The sequence below is a fragment of the Triticum dicoccoides genome, chromosome 7A (genome assembly GCF_002162155.2).
Source record: "Triticum dicoccoides isolate Atlit2015 ecotype Zavitan chromosome 7A, WEW_v2.0, whole genome shotgun sequence".
Taxonomy (NCBI): Eukaryota; Viridiplantae; Streptophyta; class Magnoliopsida; order Poales; family Poaceae; genus Triticum; species Triticum dicoccoides.
In genome coordinates, this window is record NC_041392.1 from 65,703,472 (window position 1) to 65,716,165 (window position 12,694).

General features: G+C 42.2%; 1 protein-coding gene across 2 annotated transcripts; it reads left to right on the forward strand.

Moving 5' to 3' along the window:
- The first annotated feature begins 574 nt into the window (after positions 1–574).
- LOC119329955 (cysteine synthase, chloroplastic/chromoplastic-like) lies at positions 575–2,170 on the forward strand. Of its 2 annotated transcripts, none has more exons than XM_037603058.1 (5): positions 575–700; positions 800–927; positions 1,263–1,465; positions 1,533–1,654; positions 1,759–2,170. In XM_037603058.1, the coding sequence occupies exons 1-5, from the start codon at positions 590–592 to the stop codon at positions 1,882–1,884; spliced, it is 690 nt and encodes a 229-aa protein (XP_037458955.1). In that variant the 5' UTR covers positions 575–589; the 3' UTR covers positions 1,885–2,170. The 2 variants fall into 2 exon arrangements, with proteins under 2 accessions (XP_037458955.1, XP_037458956.1); XM_037603059.1 differs by having other exon boundaries at positions 1,569–1,654.
- The last annotated feature ends 10,524 nt before the right edge of the window (positions 2,171–12,694 follow it).

Sequence of the window (12,694 nt, forward strand, 5' to 3'; positions counted from 1 at the left end):
TTATATGGACCAGTTCATCATCAAGGCATCAACGTGAAAAGTTGTGCCTGACATAAAAATTAAATCAGTGGACAAGCCAAAGAAAAACATGGACGAAACTATTATCTATGTCGAATTTTTTTTAGAATGGCACATCAGATTACAAACTGCAACTTTCCACTTAAGTTAAATTCATTATAGAAGGATATAGCATGTTTCCCGGTTGGATAACTTGATATTTGAAGTTAACTTTCATACATCAAAGTGATTTGACGTCTCGAATCAAAAATTGCACAATTCTCAAGCAAGTTATTTAGCAGTTAATTACAGCACGAGGCTCTACAAATTTGCTCATGCTACAGCTTGTGACTCATGAATTAATCATTCACTTTAAGGTGCTCGTAGCAAGTACTCCTCGACTGTTCCACGCAAAAAGACACGTTCTTGATTAAACTAACAGCCATGGGTCGGAGCTGGGGCGCGCAGCCACTCAAGCTCAAAAAAAAGACAAAAACAAATAGCAATTTGGCAAGTGGCAACTTGCAGCGCAGATTCATCAGCCGTCGCTGAGCTAGCTGCCCCTCTCCTCCCGCGAGAAGAGCATCCATCCATGGCGCCGGGGGTGGGGGAGGCGGAGGGGGCAGGCAGGAGAGGGGTCCCTTCCCTGCTCGCCGGCGGCGGAACCGGGCAGGAGGAGCACATCGCCTCCGACGTCACCCAGGCAAACCTCTCTCTCCTCTCGGAGCAGATTCACCGAGATTGACTTGCATTGGGATTTAGGAGAGGGGGAGGCTCATGTGGAGCGGTTGGTTTTCTTCAGCTAATAGGGTGGACGCCGCTGATCGAGCTGAAGCGGGTCGCCGGGAAGGAGGGGGTGGGTGCCCGCATCGTCGGCAAGATGGAGGCCTACCAGCCCCTCTGCTCCGTCAAGGACCGCAGCGCTCTCAGGTACTGTCAGCTCGTTCTGATCAGGCTCGTTTCTTTTTACAAATCTTGGGATGGTATCAGGTTAGAGAGCTAGTTTTATTAGTGTCTACTGAGCAAATGAATGAGGTGGATGATACTGTTGAACTGAACCACTAACCTTCAGTAAGCCACCCTTCCTACTGTTTACAGTTGCCTAGAACACCAAAACATTTGTAGGAAGACTTTTTTTTACAAGAAAATAGTGACTTCAGCTTCTGATCGGGTACATAGTCTTGCTGTTGTCAGAACACCAAAACATCTGGTAAGTATTGGAATTATGAGCTTATGATGAGACGGCTTCTTTATGTATCCTTCAGGATGATAGAAGACGCTGAAGAGAAAGGGCTGATTTCACCTGGTGTCACGACTCTAGTCGAGCCGACAAGTGGTAATTTGGGGCTAGGACTGGTTCTCATTGCTTTGAGCAAAGGGTACAGGTTTGTCGCGGTGATGCCGGGCCAGTACTCGCTGGATAAGCAGATCTTGTTGAGATACATGGGTGCTGAGTTGTTCATAACTGGTAAGTTCAGCATAATATTAGTTGCTTCCTGCCTCAAGGAAAAGCAATTGTTCATTTATTTGCTTAGGTCTGATTTATTTGCTTACCGTGACCACCGAGGAAGCAATGGTGAACGCAAGGAGGTTGGCAATGGAAGAGGGCCTGCTTGTGGGCATATCTTCCGGGGCAAACTTGGCGGCTTGCTTGAAGGTTCTTACATCACCGAGGACCAGTCTGGGACAAACTTTCTTTGAGTTATCTTAAGATTTCTCTTCCTGATCTTTAGTAACTTTTGAAATCAAATATATTTTTAGGTTGCGGCGAGAGAAGAGAACAAGGGAAAGATGATTGTGACCATGTTCCCCAGCGGGGGCGAGAGATACATGAACTCTGACCTCTTTGCAGCTGTAAGAGAGGAGTGTATTGCCATGACCTTTTGATCTCACATGCTACAAAATTTAGAGTTGTTGTATGTAAAAGGTATATGTAGCTAGTTATCGTATTGTGTTGCACGACCTTAATACGGAGTTCATCTACAAGGGACCATGAATTGTTGTTAGTCATTGAATGATGTATTACCAGATCATCGATGCCACAACGGCACCAAAACAGAACATCTATGTTGTGAATTTGGTGTCCAGTTGGTTCTTGGTACATGGTACAGAACATCTATGTTGTGAATTTGGTGTCCAGTTGGTTCTTGGTACAGAACATCTATGTTGTGAATTTGGTGTCCAGTTGGTTCTTGGTGTGTGCAGAAATTTGTTTTATTTTAGAAAATTGAAGTTTTTTTTTTCTGTCATGTGGACTCTGCATCATAGATGCACACATCCAATATTTATTACGTCCGTCACATACCAAGGATAACAAGTTGAACATCGTCCCAGACCATGAAAACTCTACTCTCCAATAAACATAATTTTTCCTTTGATGAATCCACAGAAACAAGTGCACCGCTCGGTTCTCCCGGGGAACATATCTCGTGCACCGGGGAATCTTGTGCTACCGGTGCACCCAGTCTCCGTATTTTGCATTTTACACGTTGTAAAATTATGAACTTTGTGAGAATATAAATACATACATATCTATAACAATATAATATTTTAGATACAAACTTCACAGTGCATATTTACAAACAAAAATGATAAATTATGGTAAAAACCGTGGCTAATATGAATTGTACCTTCAAACCAGTCCATTTTCATTATCAGCAATGAATTTTGTCATTTTTAGTTCTTATACTATGATTTGAATATGTATCTCAAAATTTATGGTGCGATTGATTCTTATAGCTACTATAATATAATTTGTTTTTAGAATTTTTCAACATTTGTAAAATGACTAATTTCAATCGGGTGCACCAATAGCACTAAATGCCTCGATGCACCAGATATTTACCCGGTTCTCCTGTCCTTTTATTTAACTAGAAGATACCCCGCGCGTTGCTGCGAAAATTCTTTACAAATTTAGGAGACATGAGAATTAAGAAAAAAGTTTAGCTGATAATGTAAGTTTAATAGCTGCAATACATATCTCACCGGGCATCAAATATAAGTACTAATGTCTAGAGACTACTCCATATCGTTCAGAACAAAAAAACATAGATAACTGTCATGTCATGGAAATTATTACACATGCACGTATGTATGAATTTATGGTGATGCGGTTGTAGCTAGGCGTCTATAGTTCCAGTTAAGAAGAGGATGCTATGGCACACAACGGTAACATCAAGAAAGAAACATCATCAAGTGCAGTAGAAATAAACTGCAATCTTTTTTTGACATAAATAAACTGCTTCTGCTGGCACATATCAGTTGGTACCGTAAGGATGACTAAATTATTACACCAAGTAGTCCGACATCAAAGCAGCCAATGTGGTGACAAATCAAGCAGCAAGGCAACAGATGTGTGGTGCATAATGAAGTGTTGGGCATGGCACAATAAATGGCAACGAATACTGCTTCCATTTTTGCATGTTTTTAGGCGTCAGTTACTGCATGCATGCGTGCATGCACTTGATGCAGCAGTTCTCCGGTGTCTATCGAACGACTATGGTGGATTGATCTAGCATATCCAATGGCTAAATTAATTTAGATGATGTGGCTCAAGGAGAAGGCAAAGAATTCCTTGTAGTGGGGGCTAGCTATTTAGATATAGTAGATTACCACAATATGAAGAGCCGATAACCAGTGAAACAGATGTGAAGTTTGGTGGTATGGTGATTGGGAAGAAGAGATGTGTCAGCTAGGCATGACAATGAGGTCACACGTCAGGTTGTGCAATGTTGGCTCCGAAATTTTTTAGCTTCTAGGAAATTAACAATACATGGAAATTAAATTGAATAGAATTGGGTTGGTATATACACAACCAATTAAATGAATTGGTGTGCGTGACAGTAATTATACTGAACATTTATACTTTTATTAAAATAATTCAGTAGCTGTTACATTATTCATTACTTAGTTTGCAAAATTTGTAGTGTTTTTTGTTGCACTGTTTGAATGTATGCACTTCATAAAATAAAGAGTAAAATTCATCAACAGTCACTAAGCTCGTTCGTCGCGTGCAAAAAGGTCACTGAATTCAGAAACTGTAATGTTTCGGGTTGACAAACTTGTTCCGCGTGCGCACATACGGTCACCGCGCCCGTTTTCATACGTATTTTGCTTGCGTGGCGCTGTCTCACTTGCTGTACATTGCCACCTCATCGTTCGAGGGACTGCAGCAGCGGAATAGCGCGACTGGAGGGTGCTTTATGCAAAATGCCACGGCGGGCCAATTTCCCAAATTTCCGCCACATCCCTAACCCTAAATCCCCAATTTCCCTGTTCTTCTTTGTCTCGTTGCTTCCTCCTCTGTTTCCCCTCCCCTCTCTTTTCTGTCCCCTCTTTTCTGTCGGTTGTTCATCCTCTTCGCCATGGCAGGCCTTGGTAGCTCGTCCGCCACCAACTCCGGGAGACGCCTCCCTTTAATCGATTGCTCGGACTGCGGTATGGTGGTTCTTCAAGTGCGAGATGCACAAGGTATCATCATTGACCTCACAGTAGCATCTCTCTCTCTTTCTCTCTCTCTCTCTCTCTCTCTCTCTCTGTGTGTGTGTGTGTGTCTTACATCACTCATGTCTTGTGCGGGTTACATGCGATTTTTGGCACTGGGAGCAGAGTTATGAGGCATATCTCATTGAGCATGGTCATCTGAATGATGGTGGACATGAATATGTAGCTGTACAGGAGATGGAGGCTACCATGTTGAAGAAGAAGGAGGAGGAGGCCACCATGTTGAAGAAGAAGGAGGAGGAGGAGGAGGCCACCATGTTGAAGAAGAAGAAGAAGAAGGAGGAGGAGGAGGAGGAGGAGGAGGACGCATGGAAGGAGATGGAGAAGGGTGAAATGATGATGTTGATGATGGCACTGTTAAATTTAGGGTTTGAAGTAGTTAAGCTGTTGAAATGTGTTATTGTGCTACTACTTGTGATTGTTGTTGTAGGAGTAGTTGCATTTTGAGATTGCAAAGTTAGTACCTTTTGTAATCCTGACTTGATTTCAATATGTGGCAATGTAATGTTCATGAGTACCAACCTTGGCCATTGTCGAGGCCTTGTCGACAAGCCTTGACAATCCTACCAACTTTGGCCATTGTCGAGGCCTTGTCGACAAACCTCCAAAACATATAAACATGAATTAAATGAAGATGGACAGAGGATCAACTATGACCAGCATCCACTATGATCAGCATCAACTATATGAAGGTAAAAGTGGAAAGTGGACATGATATGTACTCCAACATCATAACCACAGTACTCTCATAATTAATAGTGCACTACAAGTACCATAGAATCTTTGAGAAGCATAAAAGGAGAAACAAGAGTACCATATGATATACTGCTTTACATGTACCAAATAGTTGATGGTGTTATAGCAACTTGTGCTATAACACCATCAACTATTGCATTACAAGCACCAAAATAAACTCTCTGATGGAGTAGCCAATCACAGTAACACCATCAACTAATGCATTGCAAGGTTCAATCATTGGATATGTCAAACATGGATGTTGTGGTTCCTGGGTAGTAACCTGTCCAGCTTGAACCAACTCTAGTACTTCTCCTGTCAGCAGCAGCTGCCTTTGCTGCTGCTTGATTTTCCTTCTTCTTCTGTTGCTCAATTCTCTTTTCTTCTGCAGCAGCTGCCTTTGCTGTTGCTTGAGCTAGCTTCTTCTCCTCCTGTGCCTTCCTTTTCTCCTCTGCTGCTTCTGACTTTCTCTGTTGTGTTTCAAGCTTCTTTTGTTCTGCAGCTTCTTTTTTCCTCTGAAGTTTCTCTGCAGCTATAGCCTTCTTCTCTTGTGCTTTCTTGTCTGCTTCTTGTAGCTTCCTCAGGACTTCTGCTTCTTTCTTCTCTTCAAATTGCCTCAATTTTTCTTTTTTCATTTGTTCTGCTTTTTGGGCAATACTGGTTCCCACAGATGGACCAGAGGCAACAGCTTCTCTTGCAGTAGCAATGAAAGTGGAATCTGGTAATGGCCCTGGGTGAGTTCTTGGTTGAGTAGGAGGTGGAAGCTGCAAAAAGTTAAATCATGGCATCATGTAAGAACACAACAACAAAGAATACTCTAACAACATTGTATGATCATGCACAATATATGGCCTGGTTTCACATTCTGAACTTACATTGTCCATCATCTCTTTCAACATGGTCTCCTCCAAGTTTGCATATGTGGCTCTCTCATGTTGTCCTAGCAGCATATACTCCTGATCACCATGAATTGTATGATCCTGAACATCTTTCCAGTTAGTGCACATAAAAAAGCAACATAATTGTATGTAATGGACACACTGAAGTTACCTGGGTAATCACAGGCTCAGTCTCCTCATCTGACTCAGCTACCACTGTTCTGCCCCTCTTCTTGGGTTGCTTTTTTGGTGGCATGCCAGCTTTGTAAGAACTGCATCCACCTTTGTTGTGGCCTGCAAGACCACAATGGCTGCAATGAATAATGACCCCATGCCTTCACAGCTTCACCCCTCCCTTCTTGCTTGGTTTTTCTTCAGGTTGTTTCCTTCTGTTCTTCTTTTTCCTCCCAACTTTCTTTTCATACTTTGGAGGATCAATGTTAGGGCACTGGACAATGTGGTTCCACTCTGTCATGTCTCTAAGTGGCATCAAGAAGTGAGCATAAGCCCTATTGTAGCTCTCAACTGAGTAGCAAGAATTAACAAAATCCACTGGATTAAGCCTTGCTTCTCTCATACATGCAATTGCATGATGGCATGGAATACCAATCAAATTCCACCTTTGACATCTGCATGCCAAGTTCTGCAACTCCACAATGTAATCCCTACCCATGCTAGCAACAGAATAAACACCATCTCCTGCTTCTAATGGATAACAATTGTTGGACAATTCAATGTACTTGTCCAGTTTCTTTTGAATTTTGGGACATATGGGTCCTGTAAACAATAGTGCTTCATCTCTTTTGTTGCACATCCTTATTGTGATCTGGTTGAAAATTCTCTTAATCATTGCTAGAATGGGAAGTTCCCTTGCTTCAAGAAAATACCTACATAATGGCATGATCATGTGTTGGAATTTGGAATTTAAGTAAAAAGGTTTGTGAGCTACATAACAATGTTGATAAACTAGAGATCAAGGTTTACTTGACTTACTTATTAAAAACCTCAGAAATATTGTTGAGCAGGAGGTCACATTTGGGCCAGTCTCTCTGAAAAGCTTTCACCCACTGGTTAGGGGGTAATTCTTCCAGCCAGTTGTATGCCTCAATGTTTATGATCTTCATCTCCTCCATTGCCTCATCAAACCTATCAGTTGTTGTGCATCTTGCAATTTTCCATAATTGATTTTTTAGAACTTCTCCTCTGAATTCTTTGTTAAAGTTCTGCCATAGATGTCTCACACAGAATCTATGTTCTGAGTAAGGGAAAAACTTTTGTACAGCATTGATCAAGCCCTACAAGTAGAGTCAAACAGTTGAAAAGTTCATTCAACATGCATATAACTTAGTTAAAATGCAAAAAATACATTACAAACTTGGACAGTAAGTTACCTTCTGTTTGTCTGACATAAAAGTCCACAATGATGTGTCCTGTATTCCAAGATCTTTCTTCAGAGTTTGCATAAACCAGTTCCAGCTCTCTGTGTCCTCAATGCCCACTACAGCAAATGCAAATGGGAATATGCAGTCATTTGGGTCAACTCCAACAGCAGTTAATAAAATTCCTCCACTGTTCGTCTTCAGGTGGCATCCATCCAGACAAATCACTGGCCTGCACCCTTCCATGAAGCCCCTTTTGACTGCATCAAAGCTAAAATAGCAATGTTCAAACCTACCTTGTTCATTGACACCAAGATAGAAAGTACTTCCTGGATTTGCTCTCCTAAGCTCACTTGCAAAGTCCCACAACTTGTTGTATTGTGCATCTTCATCTCCATATATTAAGTTCTGAGCTAACTTCCTTGCTCTGCCAAGCTTTGATCTAGAGACCTTCATGCACCAATCCTTCTGCACTAGCCTTCCTAAATTCATCAAACTAATGTTCTCATCTGCTCTAACAGTCTCAATGTACTTCTCTGCAATGAAACTGTAACTAAAACCCCTGATTTTCCACTTCTTTGCACAAGTGTGCACATCAACTAATCTCTTTATCATGAAGCACTTGCTTCTATTGTCATAAGAAGCCCACATGTACCAGGGGCAACCTTCCTCACACCTAGCAGCAAGTCTCCGTTGGTCATTTGTTGGCATCTGTATAGACACTCTGTTTTTGCAGCTATACTCTTTGATAGCCCTTCTCAGCAATTTAACAGAGTCAAACACTTGCCCTACTTTGAAAGTTGGATTCAACATGTCCTCTGGTGCAAATGTTTTGAACTTCAACCTTAATTCCTCATCATCTGAATCAGGCAACTGTAGGTCCTCTTGTTCTGAATCCTCACAGGGCTCTACAACTTTCTTCCCTTTCAAATCATGTAGGCCTGCAACTGAATCATCATACAAATCATCATCATCCTTTGATATGTGGTAGTCACTATCCACAAGCTCTGGAACATAGTCCTCATCATCTGACTCTGAATCTGTGTCATAATCTTCATCTAATGGTGACCTCCTTTTCTGACTTTTAGCCCTATCTGCAATATTGTTTGAGTTGTGTAACTCTGACTTCATTGGACTAATGAGAGGTGGCAGCTCAGCTTTAGGGAACCTAACTACATCATCATGAACCTGACCTGTTTCCTGGCTCTGCTCAATGCTATTGTCAGTAGCAACATAGAAGCACAGTAACTTGTTGCCAAGTGCTACTGCACATGACATGTTTTCTGTATCTTCACATGACCTGATTTGTGCCAAGCCATTGGGCATCATCTCAAATCCAGGCAGACACCAGAAGACCCTTGCAGACCCAGAAATATCAAAGGATAATTTCCACAGCATGTCTTGGATACTGCTCAACCACCAATACCCTCTATCACAGTAATCAAACCATGCCATTTGTCCATTGATGTAAGACCTGTTTGTGCCTTCTCCAATGAAAAACCCACCATAATTCACAGCCACAGTAAACATATCCTCTAGATCAGCACCTATATTTATAGCAAATAAATTCAGTTAGCACATACAGTCAGGTAGCATATACATTCAGTTTAGTTAATTCAAATAGCTCACAAATTCAGTTAGCTCATACATTCAGTTTAGTTAATTCAAATAGCTCACTAATTCAGTTTACCACTTGGCTAAAAAATTCAGTTCATATAGATTCAGGTAGCATATAGATTCAGTTAGTAAACATTTTACTGTAGACAAGTTCAGTTAACGCTAACATGTGTCATTCAGTTCCCAACAGAGAAACATAGCCGGGCTTAATTTTTGCATGACTAACAGAGAAACATAACCCCCCTAAAAAACCATACTTTCATAGCTATCAGGGAACAGAACAGAGCCAGGCTTAACCCCCCTCAAAACCATACTTTCTGTACCGGACCAAGCAATGCATCACATCCAAAACGAGGAGCAACAGGGACATGAACACGAGGAACAGGGACATATGAACATGAACACAAGGAGCGGCGGGGGTGGCGATCACTCACCGTAGACGGGGGGTGGCTCTCCATCAGGTCGCAGCCGCGGTGCCATGCTTCGAATCGACGGCGAACTCACAGGCGTAGGCGCCGCCGCCGAGGGTTGCGTGCGTCAGATTGAAAACCCTACGCGATCAGCGTCGCCTCCTCCTCTTTCCTTTCCTCCTTTCTCTTCTCTTTCTCTGAATCGACTGGTTTTGAAGCGGGTCGACGGTGTCGAGGTGGGCTCGAGGGGTCTTTCTGCAAACTGCAGTACGAACGTGGCAGCGTTTTTGCGATATGGCCCTCCAGTCGCGCCATTCCGCTGCTGCAGTCCCTCGAACGATGAGGTGGCAATGTACAGCGAGTGAGACAGCGCCACGCAAGCAAAATACGTATGAAAACGGGCGCGGTGACCGTATGTGCGCACGCGGAACAAGTTTGTCAACCCGAACATTACAGTTTCTGAATTCAGTGACATTTTTGCACGCGACGAACGAGCTTAGTGACTGTTGATGAATTTTACTCTAAAATAAACACTTGTATTATGCTAAATTTAAAACGTCTTTTGTAAATGAAAACAAGTTACATTAGCCTCCCGAAACATTGTCCCTCAGCAGGATATTTACGAAGAATCCTCTTAATGAAAAAAAGATTGAAATAAATAAATAAATAAAAGATGGTGCGACTCTCAGGATTAATTTTGTCACTCTCATGAAAATTTTCTTTGTGTATATTTGAGTGTGTATGTGTCTTCTCTATATATTAGCATTCTTAAAGAGTGTACCATGGTTTCTAGTGTATGGTTAGGAAAGCACATTAATAGAAACATCTAAAATACATGTTTCTTATGCAAGCTTTTCATCGATTGTTAACATGATTCTTTACGCATTGTGTCATCATATATGTCTTGCATGTTACCGTGGGTTAAGTATTCGGTTTACATTATGTGCTTAGATTGTACTTGTATTGAAATATCATGGCTTATAACAATCACTAGTGAATATAAAAAATCATCGTTTTTTCAACTATCGCATACATATGATTTGATATACTTGTCGGAATGGACTTGGTCTCATCTAGTATGTACAACTGCTAATTTTTTCGAAAAGGGAAATATATTAATATCGCGAAGATACCAATTACACCCAGCCTCTGCATCTACAAGATGTCTCAAGATAATCCAGGATGCACATAGCCAAAGGAGAAAAACAAAATAGAAAGGAAAAACAAAGGTCCCACCACAACGATTAACTCCTCTCAGCAGTAGCACACCAACCACCACCAAATACAACACTCAGAAAACATAAGAGGTCTTCAAAAGCAACGCCTTCAAGAAGGGAACAGTGCACAAGCGCCGTCGTTGCCTGATCCAAGATTTTAGGTTTTCACCCAGAAGGAAGTCCGAGCTCTCAAAACAATTCGTTCAACAAAGCAATTGCTAGGCACAACCAATGAAGGTCTAACCTTAGGCTTTCACCCTAAAAGTCATGACTCAGCACCCAAAGAGCACCACCAAAAATGAAATCATGCAATGATGCCGCTCCCACTTATCAGTTTTGCTTCTGAGAGTTATCAGACACCTGGCTGAGTCCATCGCCACCAAGGCCCCGTCCGACTAACTGATTCTCAATCTCAGCCACCATGACCTTCCCCATCGCTGTCTACTCCATGGAAATTGAGAGGCTGACATATCCCATGGTATCAACAAAATCCAAAGTTTCACGTTGTGCCTTGAGAACCTTGTAGGATGATATGGACGCGCATCACATGATACTGTCCAATCCAGATCACTCTCAGTAGTTTCGAAACCCATCGATGACCAGATCAAGGAGGGCCGATCATGACGAACATTGTCGTGATGCGGGCATAGCACAAGGATCGCCACTTTATTCGCGGTAGCAGGCCCCCACGCCGCCCCGAACCGGCCTGCCGCTGCCTGGCTGGCCACCATCGGCACCACCACGGCGCCTACCCGGTGTCTTCAGGCCCCCAAGCACGCAATTGTAGCCGACGTCAGATCTGGACGATAACAGAGATCCACGGCCATCACCTCCGCCGGCATCTGGCATAGAGAAGTGGACACGCTGGATGCCCGCGCGATACGCCGGAGCCGAGCCCGGACGTTGCATCATCGCAACATAGTGCTTGCACATGGATCAAAGCACGCCGGCCAGATCCGCCATGGAGGAGAGCTGTCCGTGGAGTCCATCGGTGTCCATGCTACCTCTTGAGCACTGCGTTGGTTTTCCCTTGAAGAGGAAAGGGTGATGTAGTAAAGTAGCATAAGTGTTTCCCTCAGTTTTTGAGAACCAAGGTATCAATCCGGTAGTAGGTTACACGCAAGTCGCCTTGTACCTACACAAACAACTAAGAACCTTGCAACCAACGCGATAAAGGGGTTGTCAATCCCTTCACGGCCACTTGCAAAAGTGAGATCTGATAGAAATAATAAGATAAATATTTTTGGTATTTTAATGATATAGATTGGAAAGTAAAGATTGCAAAATAAAATAGATTGGAAACTTATGTGATGGAAGATAGACCCGAGGGCCATATATAGGTTTCACTAGTGGCTTCTCTCAAGATAGCATATTCTACGGTGGGTGAACAAATTACTGTCAAGCAATTGATAGAAAAGTGCATAGTTATGAGAATATCTAGGCATGATCATGTATATAGGCATCACGTCCGCGACAAGTAGACCAAAACGATTCTGCATCTACTAATATTACTCCACACATCGACCGCTATCCAACATGCATCTAGAGTATTAAGTTCATAAGAATAGAGTAACGCATTAGGCAAGATGACATGATGTAGAGGGATAAACTCAAGCAATATGATATAAACCCCATCTTTTTATCCTCGATGGCAACAATACAATACATGTCGTTTCCCTTTCTGTCACTGGGATCGAGCACCGCATGATTGAACCCAAAGTTAAGCACTTCTCCCATTGCAAGAAAGATCAATCTAGTAGGCCAAACCAAACTGATAATTTGAAGAGACTTGCAAAGATATCAAATCATACATAAAAAAATTCAGAGAAGATTCAAATATTGTTCATAGATAATCTTGATCATAAATCCACAATTCATCGGATCTCGACAAACACACCACAAAAAGTATTACATCGAATAGATCTCCAATAGAATCAAGGAGAACTTTGTATTGAGAT

Excerpts from the sequence above, each read along its gene's own strand:
- LOC119329955 (XM_037603058.1), top strand. The coding sequence starts at position 590 with ATGGCGCCGGGGGTGGGGGAGGCGGAGGGGGCAGGCAGGAGAGGGGTC. Across the intron at positions 701-799 it reads TCGCCTCCGACGTCACCCAG|CTAATAGGGTGGACGCCGCT; the intron begins GCAAACCTCTCT and ends GGTTTTCTTCAG. Across the intron at positions 1,655-1,758 it reads ACTTGGCGGCTTGCTTGAAG|GTTGCGGCGAGAGAAGAGAA; the intron begins GTTCTTACATCA and ends ATATATTTTTAG.